At 38.6% G+C, this 26,327-nt stretch overlaps 1 protein-coding gene across 1 annotated transcript in view; it reads right to left on the reverse strand.

The window, feature by feature from the left end:
* Window positions 1-26,327, reverse strand: part of CCDC7 (coiled-coil domain containing 7) — a 224,060-nt gene that overhangs the window by 102,355 nt on the left and 95,378 nt on the right. The window contains exons 25-32 of the mRNA XM_088150109.1: window positions 22,997-23,092; window positions 20,347-20,466; window positions 8,323-8,451; window positions 7,819-7,944; window positions 7,486-7,614; window positions 6,775-6,900; window positions 5,765-5,893; window positions 3,927-4,052 (exon numbers count right to left, since the gene is read on the reverse strand). Of these exons, the coding sequence (XP_088006235.1) occupies window positions 3,927-4,052; window positions 5,765-5,893; window positions 6,775-6,900; window positions 7,486-7,614; window positions 7,819-7,944; window positions 8,323-8,451; window positions 20,347-20,466; window positions 22,997-23,092 (981 nt within the window). The remainder of the gene's footprint in view (window positions 1-3,926; window positions 4,053-5,764; window positions 5,894-6,774; window positions 6,901-7,485; window positions 7,615-7,818; window positions 7,945-8,322; window positions 8,452-20,346; window positions 20,467-22,996; window positions 23,093-26,327) is intronic.

The following is a 26,327-nucleotide window of genomic DNA, read 5'->3' on the forward strand; positions in this document are numbered from 1 at the left end:
ACCGATATTATCTGGTCACAGGCTGAAATAATATCACCACCCCTTGGATTTTATTGTATTTAATACTTGTATTTTATATTTGTATTATTTATGTTTTTATTAACATTTTATTTTAAATTGTTTTGTTGTGAACCGCCCAGAGTCCCTTCTTGTGGGGGAGTTGGGCGGTGATATAAATTTGACATATAAATAAATAAATTAGAGACTTCTGGTGATCGAGAGTGAGGGCAGGCATCAGGGATTATGTTTCATTTTGTCATGTATGCCACTGGGTAAAATCTGTTCCTGGAAGGCCAGGTGGCTTGCTGCAACCTCTAAGTTCACCTTTGAGCTTAGAGATTGCAGGAACCCTGGGACATAGTATGACTGGATTTTATTACTGATCTCTCCCTGGTACAGATTTGTACCAACATTCTGATAGTGGTGGTTTTGTTTAAAAGCTTGGCCCATTTCATTCCTTGCAAGGGCCTCCCTACAGCTCAGGAAACAGCACAACTTTTTAAAGACCACATTTTTAGATACAGAGCACTATTCAATCATGTGATCTCAGATCACGGATTGCAATTTACTTACAAGTTTTGGAAGGCCCTCTTTCAATTATTGACCATTAAAATTAATCTTTCTTCTCATCACCCAGCAACAAATGGAGTATCTGAGAGGTTGAACCAAATATTTCAGCAATATTTACAGTGCTATTCCTGTTATCAACAAAAAAATTGGACTGAGTTGTTGTCACTTGCAGAATTTGCCTACAACTCAGTACATTCCTCCATTGGCATGTCCCTGTTTCAGGCAGTTTACAGCTTCTCCCCCCACCCCACCCCCCATGTTGCCCACCAGAACTCCTGCATCTGCAGTTCCTCACATTTCCTGCAGGAGAGGTAAGCAGCAAAGTGCCTCTTTAAAAAATAGCTACAGTCAGGTCCAGAAATATTGGGACATCGACACAATTCTAACATCTTTGGCTCTATACACCACCACAGTGGATTTGGAATGAAACAAACACAATGTGCATTAACTGCAGACTGCCAGCTTTAATTTGAGGGTATGTACATCCAACTCAGGTGAACGGTGTAGGAATTACAACAGTTTGCATATGTGCCTCCCACTTGTTAAGGGACCAAAAGTAATGGGACAATTGGCTTCTCAGCTGTTCCATGGCCAGGCGTGTGATATTCCCTCAGTACCTCAATTACAATGTGCAGATAAAAGGCCCAGAGTTCATTTCAAGTGTGCTATTTGCATTTGGAATCTGTTGCTGTCAACTCTCAAGATGAGATCCAAAGAGCTGTCACTATCAGTGAAGCAAGCCATCATTAGGCTGAAGAAACAAAACAAACCCATCAGAGAGATAGCAAGAACATTAGGCGTGGCCAAAACAACTGTTTGGAACATTCTCAAAAAGAAGGAACGCACCGGTGAGCTCAGCAACACCAAATGACCCGGGAGACAACGGAAAACAACTGTGGTAGATGACCGAAGAATTCGTTCCCCAGTGAAGAAAACACCCTTCACAACAGTTGGCCAGATCAAGAACACTCTCCAGGAGGTAGGTGTATGTGTGTCAAAGTCAACAATCAAAAGACGACTTCACCAGAGTGAATACAGAGGGTTCACCACAAGATGTAAACCATTGGTGAGCCTCAAAAACAGGAAGGCCAGATTAGAGTTTGCCAAACGACATCTAAAAAAGCCTTCACAGTTCTGGAACAACATCCTATGGACAGATGAGACCAAGATCAACTTGTACCAGAGTGATGGGAAGAGAAGAGTATGGAGAAGGAAAGGAACAGCTCATGATCCTAAGCATACCACCTCATCAGTGAAGCATGGTGGTGGTAGTGTCATGGCGTGGGCATGTATGGCTGCCAATGGAACTGGTTCTCTTGTATTTATTGATGATGTGACTGCTGACAAAAGCAGCAGGATGAATTCTGCAGTGTTTCGGGCAATATTATCTGCTCACATTCAGCCAAATGCTGCAGAACTCATTGGACGGCACTTCACAGTACAGATGGACAATGACCCAAAGCATACTGCAAAAGCAACCAAAGAGTTTTTGAAGGGGCAGAAGTGGAATGTTATGCAATGGCCAAGTCAATCACCCGACCTGAATCCCATTGAGCATGCATTTCACTTGCTGAAGACAAAACTGAAGGGAAAATGCCCCAAGAACAAGCAGGAACTGAAGACAGTTGCAGTAGAGGCCTGGCAGAGCATCAACAGGGATGAAACCCAGCGTCTGGTGATGTCTATGCGTTCCAGACTTCAGGCTGTGATTGACTGCAACAGATTTGCAACCAAGTATTAAAAAGGGAAAGTTTGATGTATGATGTATGAGTTCTGTCCCATTACTTTTGGTCCCTTAACAAGTGGGAGGCACATATGCAAACTGTTGTAATTCCTACACCGTTCACCTGAGTTGGATGTACATACCCTCAAATTAAAGCTGACAGTCTGCAGTTAACGCACATTGTGTTTGTTTCATTCCAAATCCACTGTGGTGGTGTATAGAGCCAAAGATGTTAGAATTGTGTTGATGTCCCAATATTTCTGGACCTGACTGTAGATTTGGCAAAAATGGCATACAAGCAAGCCACAGAAACAAACAGAAAAGATAGTGCCAAGATTACTAAAAGGGATTGGACATGGCTTCTACGAAGTTTTTGTCTCCTGCCCAACCTTCTAAGAAGGTAGACTTGAAGTTTATTGGCCCCTACCCAGTGATTCAGCAAATAAACCCAGTGGTCTTTCATTTGTAATTACCAGCATCGATAAAGATTCATCCTGTTTTCCATCAGTCATTGCTTGTGAGGGAGGTGCTCCCTCCCCCTACAGTTTAGACTAGAACAACTCCACCTCTCTCAATCCCGGTGGGTGGGGAAGAAGGGTATGAAATAGAAGCTATTCTGGACTCTAGACGCAAGGGGAGACATTTGGAATGTCTGATTCAGTGGAAAGGCTATCCAGAGTCAGAGAGATCATGGGAAAATGCAACAGATGTGCAAGCCCCACAACTTCTACATCACTTTCATCTGCAATTGCTATCTTGAGTGGATGACCAGCTAGCACAGTCTCATATATTTGAAGCATCTCATGAAAAATGATGATGGACTAGGAAAATCATTATGCTAGGCAAGCTTGAAAGAAATAGAAGTGAAAGCCAAAAGATAAGGTAGATGAATGGGATTAAAGGGATATATAGTGCTATCTTTGAAAGAACTACAGTATAAGAACTACACTATAAGGATATTCCAGGAGACAAGTTGAGATAGCAAGCATTTCTCCATGTATATTTATACTTCATCCACCAAACTAAAGAAACTAAATTTAATCAATCTGTAAATTTCACAAACTAACTTAAAAACACAAATTCAGTGAAATATACAAAGTTGACCCAAATAGAAACCTGAAAATCTCAGTCTGTTCATGAAGCACAGTACAGTCAGGTATTTTGAGATATGTTCTGAATCCAGAATATAAATGAAACCAAATGAAGATTATTCATAATAACTCATGTAGTGTTTCATCAGAGCTGAAGGGTTATTACAGCAACCCTAATTCCTGTAATAAATCTGCAGCAAGAAGCACTAGAAAGAGTGACCACTACCAGGGAAATGCTTGGTCAGATGAAGGATTTCATTATTGTAAAAACTAAATAGTTTGGTCCTCTGTGTCCAGTACTGATTGATGTAAGGCCTGCTTAACGTACTCATAAATATAAATGATAATGGATAAAAATTAATGCAAATACGCTGGAGTTCTCAAAAGGATTTAAATCTAGACAGGATAGAAAGGAGTCCAATTGTCTGTCTCTTTCTGATAGCCTTACTGATTACACTGATTGCTAAGTTTACAGAACTAAAACAATATGCATAATCAATGCCACCTTTTCTAAAATTCTTAGTAATTTTTTCCTTACTTACCAGAAAGTTGTATAAATGTAATTCTTTCTGAACCACGACGACATATATTTCGTATACCATTTAGGGTTGCCTCCAGATCTATGGTCAAATGTCTTCTTTGGTCAGTTAACTTCTGCAGCTTATGCTCTATAAAAATTCATAATAAAATATTACTGTACATAAAAATAGTTAAGTTCATTAAGTTGATCCTTAGTATTATCTAGATTTCAAAATTTTAATTAGTAGCTTCTATCTAGTATTTCTGGTGTCACTTCCAAAGTGGAATGAAATCATGCATCTCAAAAACATTCATCTTTTCCCAATTGGTTAAATTTCTCTGCATTTCATACACTGCATAATGGATGTTAAAATTATTAAATGATTTTGGCAGGATACAGATGCTGTCTATATTCTTAGAAATGTAATCTCGTTTGATTATGGGATTATATTGCTGCTGCGCTGAGAATGTCAACAGAACTATGGATAAATTCCTATGCTTCTCTCTCCCATAGCATTATCTTTAAACAAGTGCATAGGTTGAAATTAAGCTGCACTGTTTAAATCTGAGCTTAAGTTAAAACTCCCTGATCCTGTTTCTCTATCGTCTACTTTTTATATGGCTAAGTTAATTTAACTTTTTTGCAGTTGAACAGTTTTTCTGACACAACTGTAATACATATGATCCTTTACTGCAATAAGCAAATGCTTCCTGTTCTTATAGCACTGTAAATTTGGGCTGTCAAAGACTAATACCTATCTTTACAACTAAGAACGAGCACACCAGCAGCACATTCATTGAAGAAGACAGTCTTTCTCAACCTGATGACTTCCAGATTAATCTGTGAGCACTTTGCAGGCCTTCCTGAAATTGTTTTTCACTTAGTATAAAATGAATGTGTAACAGTAGAAAGGCTAATGGCAAACAAGTATTTTCATCCCAAGCACCTGTTTAACTATCTGATTCCAAATATGCAAGGGTTGAATGAAAAATAATGCCTCCACTTCCATAACTTAATTTTAAATAAGGATATTTTAATAAATGAAATGGGAAAATTATGCTTGAAATGAACTCTTTTGTCACCTGTATTCTCCAGATAATCACCACCATTCACTATACACTTCTGACAATGATGAAAAAGGTTCTTAAAGTTCCCATGAACGAACTTTACACTTTCTTTCTTCAACCACGTCCTTTCCACCTCTTCATTTGAATCAAACAGAAGCCCCCAAAGGTAATCCTTTAATTTTGGGAAAAGATGGAAATCTCATGGTACTAAGTCTTGACTATATGGCAGATGGAATAAGAATGTAAGATTAAACTTCACAATTGTCTCTTGAATGGTTCTTGAAGTATGAAGTCTAGTGTTGTCATTTTGCAATGATGTTTCCTTCTTGTGCTTCCAAACTCTACTTAATCATTGTTTCAAACATGTGAGCGTTGTAATATAGCACACTGAGTTGATAGTGGGGTCAGATTCAAAGAAATCCATGTTGACACCATCTCTGTCCCAAAAAACAGTAACTATGAGTTTTCTTGCTGAAGCCTGGGATTTGCATTTTTTTTATAGGTGAATCTTTGTGGCAATATTCCATACATTGTTTCTGGGTCATAATGATGAATCCTTCAGCAGTCAAAAATTCAATCACAGCACACTGCTTACTCACTGCAGACTTCTGTTTCACAAATAGCAACACAACCCTTTCTCACAGCCATTCTCAGCAGCAGAAAGAGCAGACAGTAAAGAATACATCAAAACTTCTAGCATGTTAGAACTGCCATCCATTGGTGACTTCTAACATTGGAAGCATTACTTTTCATTCAACCTTCATCTGTATTTAAGAAACAACATCACACGTACCACTGACGCTGCCTGGTTGAGTAGCTGCAATTTCCTGAATTTCTTGTAGCTCTTTCTGATTAGATTCTAGTGCTTCCAGTAACTGTTGCTTCTTCACAGACAGTTCATGCAACTCATGTACTTCCTTTTCTGCAATTATAAACTTTATGAAGGACCCCTTCAGAAATATTTTTAAGCTCCTCACTTTTCCATTGCTTACCAAAAAAAAAAAAAAAAAGCAACCTTTGATAGGGCCAAATCTGAACATCTAAAGGACACTTAAGGTACAGATATCTAATCTGATTATTCCAGGAGACAAGTTGAAATAGTATTTCTCCACACAGTCACTAGAAGATGCACCAGAAGAATTTCTCCTTTATGACTTTAATAATGGAGACCAGAATACTCAGTGATAGAAGCACAAATTCAATTTATTTCAGTATCAAAGACTGCAATAGTAAATGTAAAAAGGGACAGAGGTGGAATCTCCTTATAATGGCTTATGCAAATAAGCTGACCCAGACAGAAACATGAACATTTGTGCTTCCTAAAGAAGCACAGCAAAGTCAAATATTTTAAGATAAGTTCTGAATCCAAAATATGAATAAAACCATATGAAAATTATTCATAATTACTTGCATAGCACCTCATCAGAGCCGAAAGGCTACTATAAATATGCAGCAAGGGGCATCAGAAAGAATGACCATTATTAAGTAAATGCTCTGTCAGATTAAATGTTTATTATCATAAAAACCAAAGTGGGGATCCATGGGGTCCAGTACTGATTGACATAAGTTCTGCTTAAAATACTCAAATATAAATGCCAATGAAAATTAAAATTAAAAAAAATGCAGGTACCTTGGAATTGTCAAACGTATTTGAATGGAAGGATCGGGTGGAAAGAACTGCAACTGCCCTTCTCTCTCTATAGCCTCACTGATTACACTGATTGCTAGATTTACAATATGGAAACAGTTTGCATAATCTTTGTCACCTTTTCTAAAATTCTTAGTAATATATTTCTTATTTACCAGAAGGTGGTATAAATGTAGTTCTTTCTGAAGCACGACAACATACATTTTGTATATCAACTAAAGTTGCCTCCAGATTAGTGCTCAAACATCTTCTTTGCTCAGTTAACTCCTGCAGCTTATGTGCTATTAAAAAATCCATAATAAAATATTATTATGCATAAAAATAGTTATGTTCATTAAGATCATTCTTAGTATTATCTAGATTTCAAAAGTTTAATTATTACCTTGTATCTAATATTTCTGGTATCACTTCCAAAGTGGAATGAATTCCTGTCTCCCCAAAATCTCCACCCACTCACAACTGATTAAATTGTGCAACATTTCATGCATCACAGAATGGATATTAAAATTATAAGAACGATAGTGGTTCTGCCTATTATCTCAGGAATATAACCCATCTTGATTATGGGATGGTAATGCTGCCATGCTGAGAATGCCAGCAACACTGAAGGTATGTTCATATGCCTCTCTCTCCACAGCTTTACCTTAAAATAATACATAGGCCAAAAATTAAGATGCGAAGTTCAAATTTGAGTTCAAGTAAAAACTCCCTGATCCAAGCTCTCACTCCTCTGATTTCTATAATGCCAAGTTAATCACTCTTTTGCAGTTGAATAAGTTTCCTGACACAGCATTAAGTACATGTATGATTAAGTATCATGATTCCATGGATAAATATCCAAGTGTAAGAAACAGCAGCTGAAATACCAGTGGCATCACTTGGTTGGGTAGCTGCAAGTTCCTGAACTTCTTGTAGCTCTCTCCAATTAGACTCCAATGTTTCAAGTAACTGTTGCTTCTTCTCAGATAGTTCATGTAAATCATATAATTCCTTTTCTGCAAACAGAAATTTTCTGAATAAACACTTGGGTATTATTTTTTAGCTCCTCATTTTTTAATTGCTTGCAAAAAAACAAGAAAACTCCTTAACAGTGTTTACTTTGAATATGAAAAGTCCACTTAGGCTGCACATGCAGCCTAAGACCACTTAGGGAGCAGACATGGCTTGAATATTTCCTACCCTTTTATTTCCTTGCTTACCAGAAGGACGTATAAATGTAGTTCTGTCTGAAGCCCGACGACATACATTTTGTATACCATCTAGAGTTGCCTCCAGATCTATGGTCAAACATCTTCTTTGCTCTGTTAATTCCTGCAGCTTATGCTCTATAAAAAATCCATAATAAAATATTACTAGACATAAAAATAGTTAAGTTCTATAGGTTCATCTTTAGTATTATCTAAATTTTGAAATCTTAATTAGCAAGTATCTAGTATTTCTGGTGTCACTTTCAAAGTGGAATAAAGAGCCCACTTCCCTCAAACCTCCACCCGTTCACAAAATTAAATTGCAGAGCATTTCTTATATTGCAGAATGGATATTAAAATTATTAAATGGTTTTGGAGGCTAGGGTTTCTGCCTATATTCTCAGGAATGTAACCCAGCTTGATTACAGGATTTTAAACAGGTGTGCTGAGAATGCCAGCAAAATTGATTCCAAATATATATTCATATTTAAATACAAGAAACCACAACATACATACCAGTGACACTGCCAGGTTGGATAGTTGCAAGTTCTTGAATTTCTTGTAGCTCTTTCTGATTAGATTCCAGTGTTTTCAGTAACTGTTGCTTCTTCTCAGATAGTTCACGCAACTCATGTAATTCCTCTTCTGCAAGTAGCAGAGCTAGCTTTAATAAGAAGTACTAAGAAAAAACTTTTAAGATTCTGACCTGATCTTCAGCTTTACTGTAATTGTTCCCTCCTCCCCCTCTTTCCCCTCCAAAGAAGTAGGGGAGAACATGCCATTTTGCTTTCTTCTCAGATTTATATTTTGCAAAACTGCTCATACAATTTCTCCAAAATTTCTCCTCCACATCCACCAGATTGAGTGAACTGAAGCTAAGAGAGATGTACATTAGACTGCTTTGCTGGGCACTAGGCAAGACTGAAATGAGAATTTAAAAGAGAAATAATGTAGGGTAAAGGACAAAGAACATAATATACAGTAAAAAAACAAAAAAAAACCCTGAACTGTGCTCTTAGAGGAAGACCAGCTTAAACCCTAATCTATTGGCTCAGTAAGCAGAGACTGCCTAGGATGACAGAATGGCCTTTCCTTACCAAAGTAACCATGGCCCTGCCTACATTTTCCAGTGGAGGCACTATCCCAAGGTCAAAAAATGTCCTCCATGAGGTACTGATGAATTATGAAAAAAATTATCAAGGTCCAGTCTTATCATTAGATTATCTCAGTGAAAGTTGCTTAAAGCCACTAAAAATGTATCAAATATGTGTCTTCTCAACAGAAAAAAGTGATCTTCCTTAGCCTATCCATAGACAGTACATGGGTGCAACTGTTCTTTCTGAGGTGAAGTCGACTGTGTGCCCTTACCACATGAAAAAATCTGAAATGCACCCTTTCTGGACATTCACTATTTTGAACTTCTAGGTACCAAACTGAGCTGTTCAACTCATAGTCAGTCAGCATTTGCCACATGAATTACAAGGGTGCATAAGCAGTAAAAATACATTAATTCCAAAGACTGAGTTTGGTAGAAAAGTGAAATATCTAATATCATCATGTTTGCTTACAGAGAAATAAATCCTTATTTCTCCATAATTATATTTTTATAATTATTAAAATTATTATATTTCTTTATAATGAATCCTTTTTAAGATGTAAGTCTTATTTGTGGTTTACAAGTTATTGATATTTAAAGTTTAGAAATTAAAATTGCCTCACTAGTATACCAATATCAGTATTTATTTGCTTTGCTAGTTATGGCTGTTGCTTTCAAAGATGGCAGTCAAATATTAAGATCAGAAAATGAGATAAATGTGACTGTAGCAAAAATCATTTCCAATTAGGAAAATAAAATCTCACTATAACTGTATCCTTTAAAGATAAAGTTTTTTTTAACAAAAAATAATTGAATCCATGGCAAAGACTCAAGATAGCAAAATGCAATTCCAAGAAACAGAATTGAGCATTTCCAGAGCAACCCAAAGTTTGCAGGGTCTTAAAGTGTAGCTGATTCAATTTGACATTAGCTTTTGAAGATTAGCATTCCCTTAATACTAATTCAGCTACATAAAGTGTTAATTTCAGTTTAGCAAGAGAAATAGCAAGAAAGGTGGGGTGGCAATGAAATACATTAATAGTAGTCTGTGACAACTGAACTAAAGTCTGACTACTTGAGAAAAAAGAGCAGTAACTGATTACAATCATCTTAGCATCTGTCCCATATAGCACATTCAGGATGTAAAAAGTTTCTTCTCAAGAGAAGAGGGGAATTGCTCGGGTTAAATGTTGCTGTTTCCAGGGCATCCTACATGGGCATGAATGTATGTTGTACAGATAAGTAGTATGACAATTTCAACTTCCAAGCTCCAGAGAATGGGCCTCCTTAATAAGAAAATGGTGAATTAGTTCCATACAGTTATTTGCCTGAATAGATGAGTTTGTTGATTATACAATTTTAAAGTTATATTTGTGGGAATTTTTCATTGTTCTCAGCAAGAGTTCTGATGGCAATAGCTCATTGCATACATCCAATGTACTCACCTCCAAGTTTGCTTTCAGCTGTAAGCCCTGGAGCATAAATCCATGCCTTTTGCATATTCTGTAGATTTGCCTCTAAATACCTAGCCAATTCCTTTCTTAATGCTGTTAATTCTTTTATTTTTTCATCTGTAAAAACAAATACTTTCTCCTATATTTTGTGTTCATTGTGTTGAAAAATACTTATTTTAAACTAATTAGCATTTTTATGTATGTAGTAATTTATTTGAAACAAATATACTATTTGAACAACTATGCCACATAGGTACAGGTAGTCCTCACTTAACAACCCAATTGGGACCAGCAACTTCACTGCTAAGTGAAGTGGTCACTAAGTGGGAAATCACATGACCGTGACTGTGCTTTCCAGCTGGAAAGAGAAAAGGCTACTCAGTTTTACACCTTCCGCTTTTGTTTGCCTCCTAACCACTCCCCCATCCTTTGGAATGTTTGAGTGCCTGCTTACTGTCTTGTACACATCGAAAGCAATACAATCACACTGCAACCCAGGGCTGGGAGCTGCGGGCATGCTATACAAACAGCTTACAGTGCTCTCTTGAAATCTCTTTCCAATCTCTCTGGTCTGCGGTGGGCGGGGGGGGGGGGAACAAGCGATTTCTGCAAGCAATCTCTCCTTTGCCTGACCCTTTCCCCCACCCCCCCAGAGTAGAGAGATTGGAGAGGAAGAGATTTGAAGAAAGTAAGCTGTTTGCTCTTCTACACATCGAAAGCAATGTGATTGCACCGACTGTGGGAAAGGATCATACAAAGGAGAGATTGCCTACAGAAATTGCTTGCTTTTTTTTCTCCCCCCCCCCTCCCGCAGAGCAGAGAGATTGGAGAGAAAGAAATTTCAAGAGAATGCGTAGCATGCCCACAGTTCCCAGCCCTGGACATGATCATATTGCTTTCTATGTGTAGAATAGCAAACAGCTTACTTTCCTGCAATCCCTTTCTCTCTAAACTCTCTGCTTTGCAAGCAGGGAACAAAGAACAAAACACAGGTCTGGCACAAGACATGTACTGACTGTAATGGTGATCACATGACTGAAGGACACTTCAAAGGTCATAAATGGTCGTAAATTGGCTGTAAAATTATTTTTTCAGCACCATTGTAACTTCAAACGGTCGCTGAACAAATGGTCAGTAAGCAAGGACTACCTGTTGTCCCCGTTTAGTAAGCACAATTGGGGCCAGCAACTTTGTCGTTAAGAGAACTGGTCACTAAGTGAAACTGCAACTGCGCTCATGATCTTACTTCAGATTACCTGTAATATTCACTGATACATATGTAGAGACTGAAATGGTAGAATACATCGTTTTGCTGGTGTGAAAAAATATTGTTCAGTCCAATTGTCAGGGGTGTTATCTTAGTTAGGAAACCATCAGTTCCAAGAATAAATTGTCATGTTAGCCCAGAAATCAAATTTGACTACATTATTGCTAAAAGGAGGTAGAGGAGCTCAGTTATAGCATCATAGCTGTAGCCAGGGGCTGACTGTAGAACAGATCACGAACTACTCATGTACACATTCCAAGTTGCACTACAGAAGAAGAAGAAAGCCAGTCAGTTTCCACAATATGATCCTGAACATATGACCACCATTTTCAGTCCTGAACTTCACTGATAGAAAACCAGAGGAATTATGGGATTAACTTAAAGAAATCACTGAGGATGAATGTGAAAAGAGACTGCCAAAAATGAAGAAAGAGAAGAAAGCAAACTGGATGTCAGAACAAACCATGGAAATTGCCAAGAAGAGAAGAGAAGCCAAAGCCAAGAAAGACAAACATCTCAGAAAGGAACTTAAACAGTTCCAGAGAGCTGTTAGAAGAAGCAATATTACAACATCTGTAAGGACACTGAAGATGGAAACAGGCATGGAAAAACAAGGAAAGTCTTTCAAAAGATCTCTGAAATCAGAAGAAGTTCCCAACCTCAAATTGGTATGCTAAAGGATACCAATGGACAGATAGTAACCGATTCAAAGAATATCAAAGGAAGATGGAAGGAATATACTGAAACACTGTATAGTAGAGATGTCAACATCCAAGATACCTTAGAACAGGGGTTCTCAAACTACGACCCGCGGGCCGGATACGGCCCGCCAGGGTCATTTATCCAGCCCACCCGCCTGATTGGCCGTCGCTGCTGTCTGTCAGAAGCGGAAGCGTTGGGGCTGTGTCGGGAGCTGCAGGCGATGCACGAGGAGGGAGAGCGCAGAGCCGGACTATTCTACATTACAGGTATACCAGGTCGTCTGGCAGCTCTCCTCCTCTCCTTGTACTCTGCAGGAGGGATCCTCTGTGCAGGGTGATCGGTGTGTCGTTCTCCAAGCTGCTTGTGTCATTCTTTCTCCCAATTGCTCACCCCGTTCTTGCAATCCCTCGGAAACCATCTGGTCTTCCCCAAGTCGCATGAGTACAGGCACCCTATTTGGAGAACGACAGGAGCCCCGTTCTCATGGTGCTTGGGGTTTGCATTTTATGTTCCTTCCTGTTTTACCCACAGAATGGATTTCTTTGGGAATGTCATTAAAATATCCCCAATAACCTGCTGCCATGACTAGGTTTTAGTCAACAGAAGGCACTATCAGTGCCTGAAACTTATTTCCAAGATTAAATTCCAGTTTTACAGGGACAGTCCTGATTTTGGGGAAGGCATCCTCGAACTAATCGGAGGGCTCAAGGTAGAGCAGGCAGAACAGTATGGGAACAAGTAGCCAAAGAAATGATGTCTTTCCATTACTCATCAAGTCTTGGGGTACCTTATGGCGGAAGGGAACATGGGAATGAAACTATTCCATTATCCATTTTACTGGCTGATTGATTAGTACTAGTCTGCAGAAATCCAGAATAAGAAGCAAAGTTAGTGTTTCCTGTATCTCTTTGCTGACAACTAATGGATTTTTGCAGATCAGGTCTGATAGCCTTATGATGGAGAAAGTGGTCAATTGATCGTTAGTCATTTATTAAATTAATTTGGCCTGGAAATAATTTTTCACAGAGTGTAGAAGCACAACTGGGAACAGGAATGTTTGGAACTACTTAAAGTTGCTTCATTCCAGAGAAGCTCTTCTAAACATCTTTGTGTCCTTTTTTTTCTGGTAATTTTTGCCTGTGACTTTGGGGAAATTGACTTGTAGATTTGTATACATGTATGCATTTTTTAATATTCGTATATCCAAGTTTTTATTTTTGGAAATCAGGTCAGCCTACTTCTTTGCAAATTATCAGGACCGCAGAAAGCATTGTACTCAGTTTCTGTTTCACTTTTTCTTCTCTTCTGTTCCTTGCATTTATATCCAAACTCCTCTTCCTTGCCCAGACCTGTTCCATCATCTCAAAATTCTTTGTACAGGTAGTCATCGCTTAACAACCATTCATTCAGTAGTTATGCTCAGTCCCCAAAGTTACTGTCAGAAACTGCATCAACCAAATGTCAATTTAAAAAGCTGTAGCAGTCAATGGGTGTTTGCTTGATTGGATTCTGCCATTCCTGACTAGGGAGGGGGGATGGTAGTTAATAGTTGTAATTGGGATAGTGCTTTGGGACAGAGAGGTACTTAACCTTATATGGGCAATTTAGGCCAGAGCTATGTTATGAGTGAGAGGAAGGAACAAGGTCACCACCAGGTGATAAAGAATTGTGGCCCCAAGACAAGGGGGGGGGAGGGTTTAAAAGGTGGCACTTCAACTCATACTTCCTCATACTCCGCGGTAGGGATCCTCTGTGCAGGGTGATCGGTGGGATCCAGGGTACCCTATTACTTTCTCCATTTGGACTGTGTGGTTGCCCCTCAAGTAGGAGAATGGCCACTGACTAATAATGCGGGGGGCAGGGGGTGGGGGGGATGGGATGGGGGGAGGATAACATTTACTGACACTGACCACCAATGCAGGGTGGGGTTTATGTTGGTTAAAATTGTTCTTTATTTTAATTATTGTATTGTTTTTTTCCTGTTTTTTTTTTTTGTACTACAAATAAAATGTGTGCATAAGAATTCATTCATGTTTTTTTCAAACTATTGTGAGCCGCCCAGAGTCACCTGTTGGGGAGATGGGCGGCATACAAGTTTAATAATAAATAAATAAATAGTCCGGCCCCCCAACATTCTGAGGTACTGTGAACTGGCCCCCTGTTTAAAAAGTTTGAGGACCCCTGCCTTAGAAGATATGCTCTACTTACAAGAACCTCTAGCCCCAAAGACGAAGTTAGATCAGCACTCCAGTCATTACCTAGTCGAAAGGCTACAGGAACTGATGCAATACCCACTGAAATATGGCAAGCAACCAAAGAAAATCAGTAAAGGTTCTAACCAAGCTATGCCAGCAATTCTGGAGAACACCACAGTGGCCAACAAATTGGAAGAGATCAATCTACATTCCAATACCAAAAAAGAAGACTTAACAAAGTGTGCAAACTATCATACAATAGCCTTAATTTCACATGCTAGCAAAGTAATACTTAGGATCATCCAATGCAGATTAGAGCCCTACATGGAAAAAGAGATGCCATATGTTTAAACTAGCTTTAGAAAAGGCTGAGGAACACAAGATACTGATGCACACTGGATCATTGAGAAAGCCAAAGAATATCATCATCATCATCATCATCATCATCATCATCATCATCATCAAAAAGAAGTCACTATGTGCTTCATTGATAATAGCAAGGACGTTTGATTGTGTTGATCACATCAAGCTGTAGAATGTGCTTAGAAAAATGGGAATCCCAGAACATCTCATTGCCCTCGTGAGAAACTTATATACAAGTCAGAAAACCATAGTAAGGAGAGAACATGGTAAAACACACTGGCTCCAGGTTGGCAAAGGAGTGTGACAAGGCTGTATACTCTCCCCTTATTTATTCAACCCATATGCTGTATATGAATTAAGGGAAACTAGATTGGAAGAAGATGAGCATGGTTTAAAATTGGAGGAAGAAACATCAATAACTGCACTATGCTGATGACATTGCCCTGACAGACAAAAATGCGAAGGATTCACAAGCTCTAGTAAAAAAAGTTAAATAGCCAAGTGAAAAAATGGGATTAAAATTAAATATAAGGAAGACCAAGCTAATGACAACAGATGGAACTACCAGCCTTAGAATTGGCAATGAAGATACTGAAGTGGTGGATAGGTTCTGCCTTGTAGGATCAACCATCAACAGTAAGGGAGCAAGCAGTCAAGAAATATGCCACACACTAGCACTTGGTACAGCAGCCATGAAGGCCTTGGAAAATATATTCAAATGCTGTAATGTGTCTATACCTACAAAGATCAGAATTGTGCAAGCCATGGTATTCCCTGTGACATTCTATGGAAGCGAAAGTTGGACTTTGAACAAGCAGCATAGGAAGACTATTGATGCTTTTGAACTCTGGGGTTGGAGAAAACTCCTGAAAATACTGTGGACAGCCTAAAAAACTAAGCAATTGATCATCGAACAAATCAACCCAGAATTCACACTCGAGGCCAAATGACCAAACTTCCCTGCTTCACACACATTATACAAAGACCTAGCTCTCTGGACAAGGCTCTAATGCTGGGAAAGGGGGAAGGAAAGAGAAGAAGAGGATGATCAGCAGCAAGGTGGGTGGACTCAGTTACAGTGGTGATGGGTTGGAAGACTTGAAGGACCAGGTTAGGGACAGATCATCACGGAGAAAGTCTATCTATGTGGTCACAAAAACGACTTGATGGCACATAATCCATCAATCAAGGACCTAAAAAGTAATTAAAACAAAACTGTATTATTTCAACAAACATAAAAAATACAGTAAGTCACAGCAACTCCAGTAAGACCAAACCTCATCATCTTGGCATCACAAATTTAGGAATCACCTCTAAATAATAAATTTTAACTAAAAATAGTTAGTAGATTTCTGCATCAGGCAGGAGATTGGAGTAGATTATTTCCAAGATCCATTCCAATTCATTCCCACTTTTATATTCTATAATTTTATCATTCTATAATATCCTTGAGAAATGCGGTGGTTTTAGAATAAAAGACTGACAGAAAAAAATCTCCAAGAGGAAAATTTTCCTTTAAGGTAGATGGCATTTCTTGGTTAGAAAAGGTTAGAAAATTAGATTCTGGGTGCTTAACTCAGAGAACTGAAGACATAACCTATTTCTAGTTATCCCTTGAGTGTGGACGGTGAAAATATGAGTGAAATGCTTAACTTCTCCCTGCTCTTTTTTTTACATTGTTGATAATAGCACACAGATAACTAAAATAATGTTACAGGCTTTACTAGTTAGAAGGCACCAGTTGCAATCTTAACTGGTGCCTTCTAACTAATTTTAGAATAAAAGACTGACAGAAAAAATCTCCAAGAGGAAAATTTTCCTTTAAGAAAATAGAACTGGATGGATGTAATACAATGTTATGCCCAAACTTGAAGTAAAAATATTCATCTATAAACCACAATTATCCAAATCTAATCTTATGAAAAAGAATCAATAGAAATTCAATTCTTCATTAGATGCTTAAGTCTCAGTATTTTCAATAGAATTAGCTCTAAGTTCAAAACATAAATTTTTCCCCACTCTGCCTGGACCGGCTGTCTGTTCAAAAAGCAGGATGTAATCTTGCAGAGCTGCAGCTTTGCCTGTTTATACAAAGCCCAATCTCTGTCAGATGTGCTCTGGATTTTCTTCCCCACTCTGCCTTGACAAACAAGAAAAATGTAAGATTTTGCCTTATATGTAATGCATGCAATTATTTAATAATCAGATTCTTCAAACAAAGCCTGAGCCAGCTAGATAACACCCCTGAGAATAGTCTTTCTGCCAAAATGGATTATCAACATTCTGTCCTTTAGTAGAACAATTAGTAAAGAAACCATTATTAAACCCAACAGTCCTAGACAACTTTCACCCAGTCTCCAACCTCCTCTTTCTTGGAAAGGGTGTTAAGACAGGGGTCAGGCTGTATCTCCAGAGGGCTCTGGAGGTAACAGATTATCTGGATCTTTTTCAGTTGAGTTCAGGCCAGGACATAACACTGAAACAGCATTTATCAGTGACATCTGACATAAGTGGGGACAGGGTGATACAACCATCCTGGCTCTCTTTGAGCTTTCAACAACTTTCAATACCACCAATAATAGTATTTTTCTGGACCAAATATGGGGATTATGAGGGGGAATATTACAATGGTTCTCTTTTCTTTTCCATGGCCAGTTCCAATCAGTGTTGATGAGAGGGGAGAAATTGAGTTCAAAGCTCTTGACCTGGGGAGTGCCACAGGGTTTGATGCTCTCACTTCTCCTATTTATTATCTATGTGAAGCTGCTGGGTGAGGTCATCCATTAGCATGGGCTCAGGTATCATCAGTATGCAGATGATACTCGTGCCCAAATAGAACTGGAACCAATTTGAGGGTCTTTCTAGACTCTCAACTCCTGTCACCTGAGATTTGAGAAGCCTCTGCCCTTTTAGCCTCCCAGAAGGCAATGAAGACTTAGTTCTTCCACCAAGAATTGGGGTAGGATGAGGTTGAGTCAGAGGTTAATAATTTGGTTGGTCTGGTACCTGGTGGGAAGGGTTCTTCTGTTTTTATTCTATTGTTTTTATTGGTTGTTGTGAGCCACTTAGGATCACTATGTGAGATAGGTGGCCATGTAAGTCTTTTAAATAAATACAATAAATAAATAGCCAGGAGGGCCTTCACAAAAATTCATCTCATTAATCAATTGTATGCATTCTTGGGCCAGAAGGCCCTTTACATGTTTAATTATGCCTCAGTTATCTGACTACTGCAATGGGCTGTATTTGGGGTGGAGAGAAGACCACTAGGAAGTTTCAGGTGATTCACAATGCAGCAGTACGAACAGTTGTGGGCATGCCACATTATTCTAAGCAATACCTCTGCTTTGTGAATTGTACTAGTTATCAGTACATTTTTGACTGCAATTTAAGGACTGCTTATCATATACAAAGCCTAGTTATCTGAAGAACTATATCTCTCCCATTCTTTTTGCCTGCCCTATAGCATCCATTAAACAATACCATTTGATGCGGGCAAGGAAGTATGGCTTCTCTGTTGGGAAAAACATTCCCCCCAAGATTTGAATGATCCCAACCCTGGTCTCCTTTAATTGAGCCTTGAAGACCTTGTTCTTTCCTCGGACTTTAGAGTAGGATGGGTTGTAGGATCCCTTTGTGAGGGTTTCTTATGCCTGTTCCAATGTGATCATCATCTTCTTTTTCTGTTGTTCTATTTCCTTGATTTTCAATTTGCATGCCACCCAGAATCATTGAAAAGTTAAGTAGTTTAGACATGTGAAAAATAATTAGACCTTTCTAATGCAATGAAATTTCACATGGTTTCCATGCCAATACGTATTTCCCTGATTAAATTCCTCAATCACAATTTCTCTTATGAGTCCAAAGCACAAGGAATAACCATGTGCAATATATCCTGGACACGAAAAAAATCAGATTCATCATCTCACTGATTAAAGGGTGATTGGCTTGAGCATTGCTTCTGGACATCACAAAACATTGTAAACTGTGGTGCAGTCCTGTACTTTTCACTGCTCCTACCCACCCTGGGAAATGAAAGAGTACAGTCAGAGCACTCCTTCATGAAATGAACCACTGAACTAAGTTAGCAAGTCTTCTCCACCACAACTTTCTAGAAATGGATCACTCCAGTCATCCAGACTGAGTATTAGATCCTTCTGACAGAAAGGAATTTTCCATATGAGCCTTGTGCAAACAACATGATCTTCCAGAGCCGTGGTATTTTTGTATCTTCTCAACTATTTAGTGATCTCATCTTATGGTTTATTCCTACCACCAAGAGTGCTTTTTAGTCCTGATTGGTTCTTTGTCACAATTATTGATTTATTCCAGAAGTTTTGTTTCAGCCTAAGAGTATCAACTATTTAAAAGTCAATTCTTAATCCTAGAAAGAAACCAGAACTTCAAAAAGAAATACCAACTATGTCAGCTGAAACTATTAGTATATTCTGATACCCAATAAGATTTACCAGTCACTGGCAAATCACATAAAGCAACCTTTCTCAACTGGGGTTCCATGGAACTGTAGGGTTCTGTGAGAGGTTGCTAGGAGTTCTGCGAGAGATCGTGAAAAAAACAGCAACAACAACATAGTATTTGAATTTTGCATGCATCCTAGCACTCTCAGTATCAGAATTTTTCACACCACGACTCAGCTTCTGGTGCCATTTCACTAGGAATTCCTCAAGACATTGTAAAAAAAAATTTTTTTTTCAACTTTGCGCACCACACAGTGCTAGCTGTAGATATAATAATTTTTATGCAGAGGTTCCCTGGGACCTGAAAAATATCTCAAGGGTTCCTCTAGGGTGTAAAGGTTGAGAAAGGCTGATCTAAAGTATAAGTGAGTTGTTGTGTGTTTGCCTTCAAATCAGTAGTAACTGCCTGGACTAATCGCTGTAGTTTTCTTAGCAAGATTTTTGGATGTGGTTTGCCCTTGCCTTCTTCCTAGAGCTGAGAGAGGACTGGCCCAAAGCCCCTCAGCTGGCTTCATGCCCAAGATGGGGCTAGAACTCACGCTGTCTCAATTTCTAGCCTGGTGCCTTAACCACTGCACCAAACTGGCTCTCATAAGTGAGTAATGCACCCCATTTATCACCTGTAACAATTGGCCACTATTCATAATGTCTGAGGATTCACCTGCTTTTCCCTGCAGTCCAACTGATCATATTTTTACTGCTCATATCTGTGATGGCAAAACAAATTTTCACTGGTCTCCCCCAAGCCTGCCAAATAATTGTTTGACATGCTGGAAAGAACAAGATCTGTCCCTGCAAAGGTGAAAAGCATCAGCCTTAGTACACTTGCGCATACATGAGCGCTTACTATGGAACTAATGGAAAACACTGAGAACAAAGACAGCCATGCCCACATCACTTCATCTTTCATTTGCACCTCGCATACTGGTTTTCATTTCTACCGGTCTTACATTTATTATTGTTTTTATAGAGAGACTGCACTTACCAGTAATATTGCTTGGATGTGTAGTTGCAAGAGCCTCAGCTTCTTCTAATTCCTTTGCATTTGATTTCAAACTTGCAAACAAAAGTTGGTTTTGTTTTGTGAGTTTATCAATCTTCTTCTCTACAAAATGAGAAATATTTTTAAAAGACTTAGGAGGGAAATGTACATATATTGCAGTTTAATTCTATTGCACTAATCTTCTGTTCTAAAAATAAGATTATTACTAAGGAAAGACAAAGAGACTCTGTAAAGGATCTGTATTTTTTCCCAAGCCAGGCAAACAGTAGGTGCAGTTGGAAAAAATAATATGAGGAAGATACTTTAAATCCTCCTCCTACCCAGCATAGTGGTCACAAACCAATCTGGGAATTTCTAAAATAAATGTATGGGTCTGGATGGGGAGGATGGTTATACCAGTCTGGGTGGGGAGGAACCAGCTTCAGTTCAGTCCAGACAGGACTGAGTGGCTGTAGGCTTTACACTCTACCCGCCCCCCACCATCTAGTGATTTGCCATCTTTAATTCTGGCTGGAATTACACTCCCCCAGTCAGAGTTGGTATGCAATTTGATGATCATCCTGGATTCACAGGTGGCAGTTGTGACCAAAAATGCCATTGCACAAATAGATCTTGTGTGCCAGTTGCACCCTTTTCTAGATCAGGAGGCATGTTCATGGTCACGCATGCTTTAGTCATCTCCTGATTGGACGATTGCAACATGGGGCTCCCTTGAATCTTCAACTGGTCCAGAGTGCAACAGCACAGGCAGTAGTGGGCGCACCGCAGTATACCCATGTAACACTGCTGCTGCTCCTAGTAGGCTTCCAGGTGCAATTCAAGGTGCTGGTTGTCACCTGTAAAGCCCTCCATGGCATGGGGCCAGGTAACTTGTGGGGTCACCTATCCCCAATGGATTCTTCCTGTCCCACTAGATCTGGCAGAGTGGGCATGCTTCAGGTCCCCTTGATAAAGCAATGTGATCTGGTGTGGCCTCAGAAGTGTGCCTTCTCTATCAATGGCACCTTGTCTATCAGTGGCACACTGATTTATGGAACAAATCCCCCTGAAGAAATGGATGGCCCCAACCCATCCATTTCAGGAAAGCAGTGAAGACCTGAATTTCCCCCCAGACACTGGGCAAGGATGTCCATGGAGCTGTCATGGTATGTTGGACCTATGTATATGAGTTTTATTGAGGCTCCAACATTGGTTTGCTTGCTTTAATAGTTTTTTATAATTGTATTATGTTTTTATTCTTCTTCACCATCCACCTACCTTTTGATAGATGAGTGGACATACAAATTTGTTAGTTAAATAAATAAATAAAAATCTTATCAAGCTTGGCTTCTATACAAATACAGTAACATATTATTTATTTTACTTATTTACCATATTTACATACCACCCAGTCAACTAGAATTCTGAGTAGTAAACAATGCAACTGTTAAAACCATGTTAAAACATGTTGTGTTGTAACAACACAGAAAACCATAAAAGAAAGTCTAAACAAATAAAAATAAATATACAAGAGGTCTGGCAAAGTAGATGCCAAATACTTGCTGGAATAACATGGCTTCAGTCTTCATCTTAAATACAAGGAGGGAAAGGGTCATTCTCATTTCTGAGGGCAACATATTCCAAATAGTAGGGTTCACCACTGAGAAGTTCTAACATCTGGCCCTCGCCTCATGGACCTCATGTTGGGGGACCCTCAACTCTTACGTCATACAGTGAAATTTACAGGAATATAGAAAAATATATAGAAATAACAAGCAATGATTAAGACAGCTCGGGAAAAGACAGTTGGCAGAAATCAAAGTATTGTTTTCACTTTTTAAAGGAAACACTCTAACATAAGGGAAATTGTTTCATGTGATAGGTACCACAATTAAATATTCCCACTTTCAAACCATAATTAAATTGGAGGTATCACATCTGAACTACAATAATTTGGACAGTGAAAAGACTGCTGCAAAGAGTTTTTCCTTGCTGCTATATAGTAATTATTCAGACTTTGGCAGTGCAGATATATTAGATCTAGTTAAGTGAATATCAAACAGGTACAGATAAGACATCCCCTCCAGAAGGCAAGGATTGGTTAGGCTTCTACAGAAGCACAATGTACACTGTATATATGCACAATGTAGCATGTGAGCAAATGAAAAATGCAAACATGAACAACATTTTTACTAAAACTTAAAAGGGACTAATGGAGCACTCTGATGTTACTAGCTTTAAACTTTGCAAGTCAAAACACACAAGTCATTTTGCTATTCTGCAACATCTTCCTCTCTTCCATTCAACTTTAAAAAAAGTCATGAGATCCTCATAAACATTCCTACTTTCTAATAAAGGGCCAGGTGGGAAAATTCTCTATTTTAGTTTCAAACCCATACCTGCTAAACCTCATTTATTCATTTTAGGGTACTTCTTGATTTCAAAACTTGCATCTATTGAATGAAGCATTCATTATATTTTAAAGCCATTTTTCTCTTAGGTGATTGAAGACAGCATTTCTTTCCCTCACTGCCTTGCTTGCAAAAAGAGCTGACTTACTAGATCAGATCAGATTCCTGTTAAGAACTTTGCCTATAAGAATCTATCCTAATGTATATGTTTTGCATATATCACTTTTTTTGTGCTAAAATACCTTCAAAAGATCTAGCATTCTGAAGTTGTTGTAGATTTGCCTCTAGATTATCAGCCAAGAGTGCTCTTTGTTTTTCCAGTTCCTTTACTTTGTTCTCTGCAAAAAGAGAAAACATACTTTAAATAATTCAAGAGCTGGGACCTCTGAAATGAAAATTAAGTGAAAAAAGCATTAAAATGAGTATTATGTTTCTATAAATGCATAACATTCAAAAATACTTACAAAGACAATCCAAAACAACCACAAATTACGTTTTGCACAAACCACCATGTTATACACTTTGCAATCATGTGGATTATACAATAAAACTTTAGCATCACAGAGTTAAAAGGGGACATTTAGGGCATTGGTTCAATCTCCTACTCAGTGTAGGATTCCAAATTAAAGCATTTTTGATAGATGCTGTCTAGCCTCTACTTGAACATATCCAGTTGAGGGGAACCCTCAATTGCTCAGAGTAATTAGCCCATTATCAAATTGCTTTTTTTGTTAGGAAGATTTTTCTAACATTCAGTCAGAACCTGTTTTAAGGTAACTGAAATCAACAAAGAATGAGGTATATCTCTCTTCTGTGTGACATCCTTTAAAGCAGTGTTTTTCAACCTTGGCAATATGTGTGTGGACTTCAACTCCCAGAATTCCCCAATGCCATGCTGGAGTTGAAGTCCACACATCTTAAATTTGCCAAGGTTGAAAGATAAATATGCCTAGTTACTTCAATCTCTTCAAAGAACTTCCAGACCCCAATTATCCTTGTTTCAGTTTCTTTTAAACTTTCTGTGGTATTACGAACTTTATATAATATTTGAGATTGGGTCCATCAAAGCAAAATATAGTGGAACAATGACTGACAATTATATTTCTGTCTATTTGTTTGTTTAACCTCCCCACTCATCCGCAATAGAGATTCTTCAAATGTTTTATTCATCTTTTCTTCCACGTTTGCAAATTTTCCTCCATCCACCCTTCCAAGGAAACCAAATCTGTCAACAGACTCCGTCACATTTTTCTCCAAGTCTTCGAACATCCTTTGCAATATCTCTGGCTAATCTCTTTTTCTGTCACTTGTTCTATTAAAAATCCTCTTCTCCCTTCTGCAATTTTCACTGCTTTCTTAGTAGTGGCCATTTCTTTTCTTTAATTTATAATCCAGAGAGGAGAAGCTCTCCCCCCCACCCCTGGCTTTTCCTGTATCCTTAACTCTCTGGGACCATTTGATACTCTGTAGTTAGATTCAAGGACTGAATCATCAGCCACCATAACTATTCTTTTTCACATCTTGCAGGGAACAACTGCATCACTTCTGTCTTTCAAGAAAGGACTATCAAACTACTTGTTCAGTAGTGCCTCATTTTCTTTCCCTGAAGGCTCAATATCTGTTTCTTCTGTGAGAGACTGAAATTATTTCTGAGGCTCAGAGGAGTTTCAGTTCAGAATATCTTCTACATTTCTAATCACCTGGCACCTCTTTTCAATCTCAGGAACAACAATCACATACCTCACACACCTCCAAAGTCTCTGTTATTTTAGTTCTCCAAAACTCTAACAAAGATGTGGTTTGGAGGTAAGCTTTACCAGAGAAGGGATCTTATGACTGAGAAGACTCATCTTAGGACTCCACCCATCAGCATTACCTAAGAGGTGGCACTAATAACATGAATTCTCATATAACTCTCACTGGTTCGGCAGATTTTGACTTAGAGCAGGCTATCTTGAATACACCCACATCCCAAGTAATTTATTTGTTTGCTTGCTTGCTTGATCAACTTGTATGCCACAAGAGTAACTTTAAGCCATGATAGAGCATGGCTGTTTATGGCTGACAGCAGCAAAAAAGAAAAGAAAAAAGCACTTGCAAATAAACAAGAAATCAAGAATTGATCTGAAGTAGATCAAAGCCAGGAAGACCAGTAGGTCAGTTCATCAAGCCAAAAGAATGCCCACAGAGAATCACAGGGAGCAGATAAAATTATAAAGAGACAATATCGGAAAGATGTTATACACAAGTAAGATAAGAACTGCAGTTGCTAACCTACTGAGAGCCTTGAGGCATAGTTTATAAACAGAGTGTTTCCTAGGATTTCAGGCATTGTTAATTGCCTAAAAGTATATGGGAATACTCATCCTGCAAGAACACTGTCTCAAGTGCTTACTCCATCTTGTCTCTACTTTCATTCTTCAATATTCTGTCAAGTTCTTAGCCACCCCACCTCCACAGGAAGCAAATTTCTTCCAGAATTCCTTTAAAATATTCATTGAAAAAGGATGGGATAAGATTACAGAAGTCTTAGCAAATTGATTGTTTTTCTTCAAAATCCAGTTTATCTCCCAGATTACTAAAGTGGAGACTTTCTCAATCTCTTACACATGGCCGCTGCATGAACTGGTGAGGAGGCTGTTTTCTTATCTGATAAAGGAAGAATGTCCAGAATGTTAGGATGTGAAGCTTTCTTAGGTTCTAAATATACTATTAAAGACCTGGAAATGAAAGACAAGATGATCTGACATTTCCTTCTCATGCCTACTCCCTTTCAATAGCACAGCAAGATCAAGCAATCTCAACCATGTTTTCTAGCTGTAAGGCTATTGGGTTATCTGTATCCTGCCTCTGCAGTTACTCTACCTTCTCCTTATCTGAGGACAGTTCAGAGGTGAGCATGATACTTGGGCCCACAAAACGTATTTGAAAGTAGGCCTTGGGTCTCTCTTCCAAATATACTCAAACATGCCATCAGTTTGTCACATCAAAAGGTCTTATGATTTCTCACATAGTCTAATTTTGAATATAGCATGTGGAGAAGAATCCACTTACAAGTGCATATGCCACTGATTACTGTTTATGTATGTATGTATGTATTAGATGGACAATAGATTACTGTTTGTGTGCATCTGAATTACCCTTATCCCATATGTAGTTTTCCTTCTAGAGTAACTGGTTGGAAATATGCAGGAATGGTTAATATGGATTCCAGAACTCCAGAGTTTCTTGTAACCACAGGATCAGCCCCATCCATCAGTTTCTATCTACTGGGGCTGTGCAAATTATTCAAAAGAGAGTATCACAAAGAGTGCTCATATGAACAAAGCATTCCTCCTAAAGAGAACTGAGGCAGCTGTGCCCTCTGGAACACTTGGCATGGCTGCTTCTCAGGTTGTCTGCATATATATGTATATTCACAGACAGCACTTCCACTAGAACTGCTTTTGAAACAAAGCAGCTGTGCATACAAACACATCTGGATTCAGATGTGAAAGCCTTCGGAACAAGCCTTTCAAGGATGCAGCTTCCTCAATACTTTAAGGAGAGGTGCTTCATTTGTATCAATGCATA

Source organism: Python bivittatus, unplaced genomic scaffold (genome assembly GCF_059951505.1).
Source record: "Python bivittatus isolate LINGU-HERP-01145 unplaced genomic scaffold, Pbiv_v1 ctg000610_np1212, whole genome shotgun sequence".
Lineage (NCBI taxonomy): Eukaryota > Metazoa > Chordata > Lepidosauria > Squamata > Pythonidae > Python > Python bivittatus.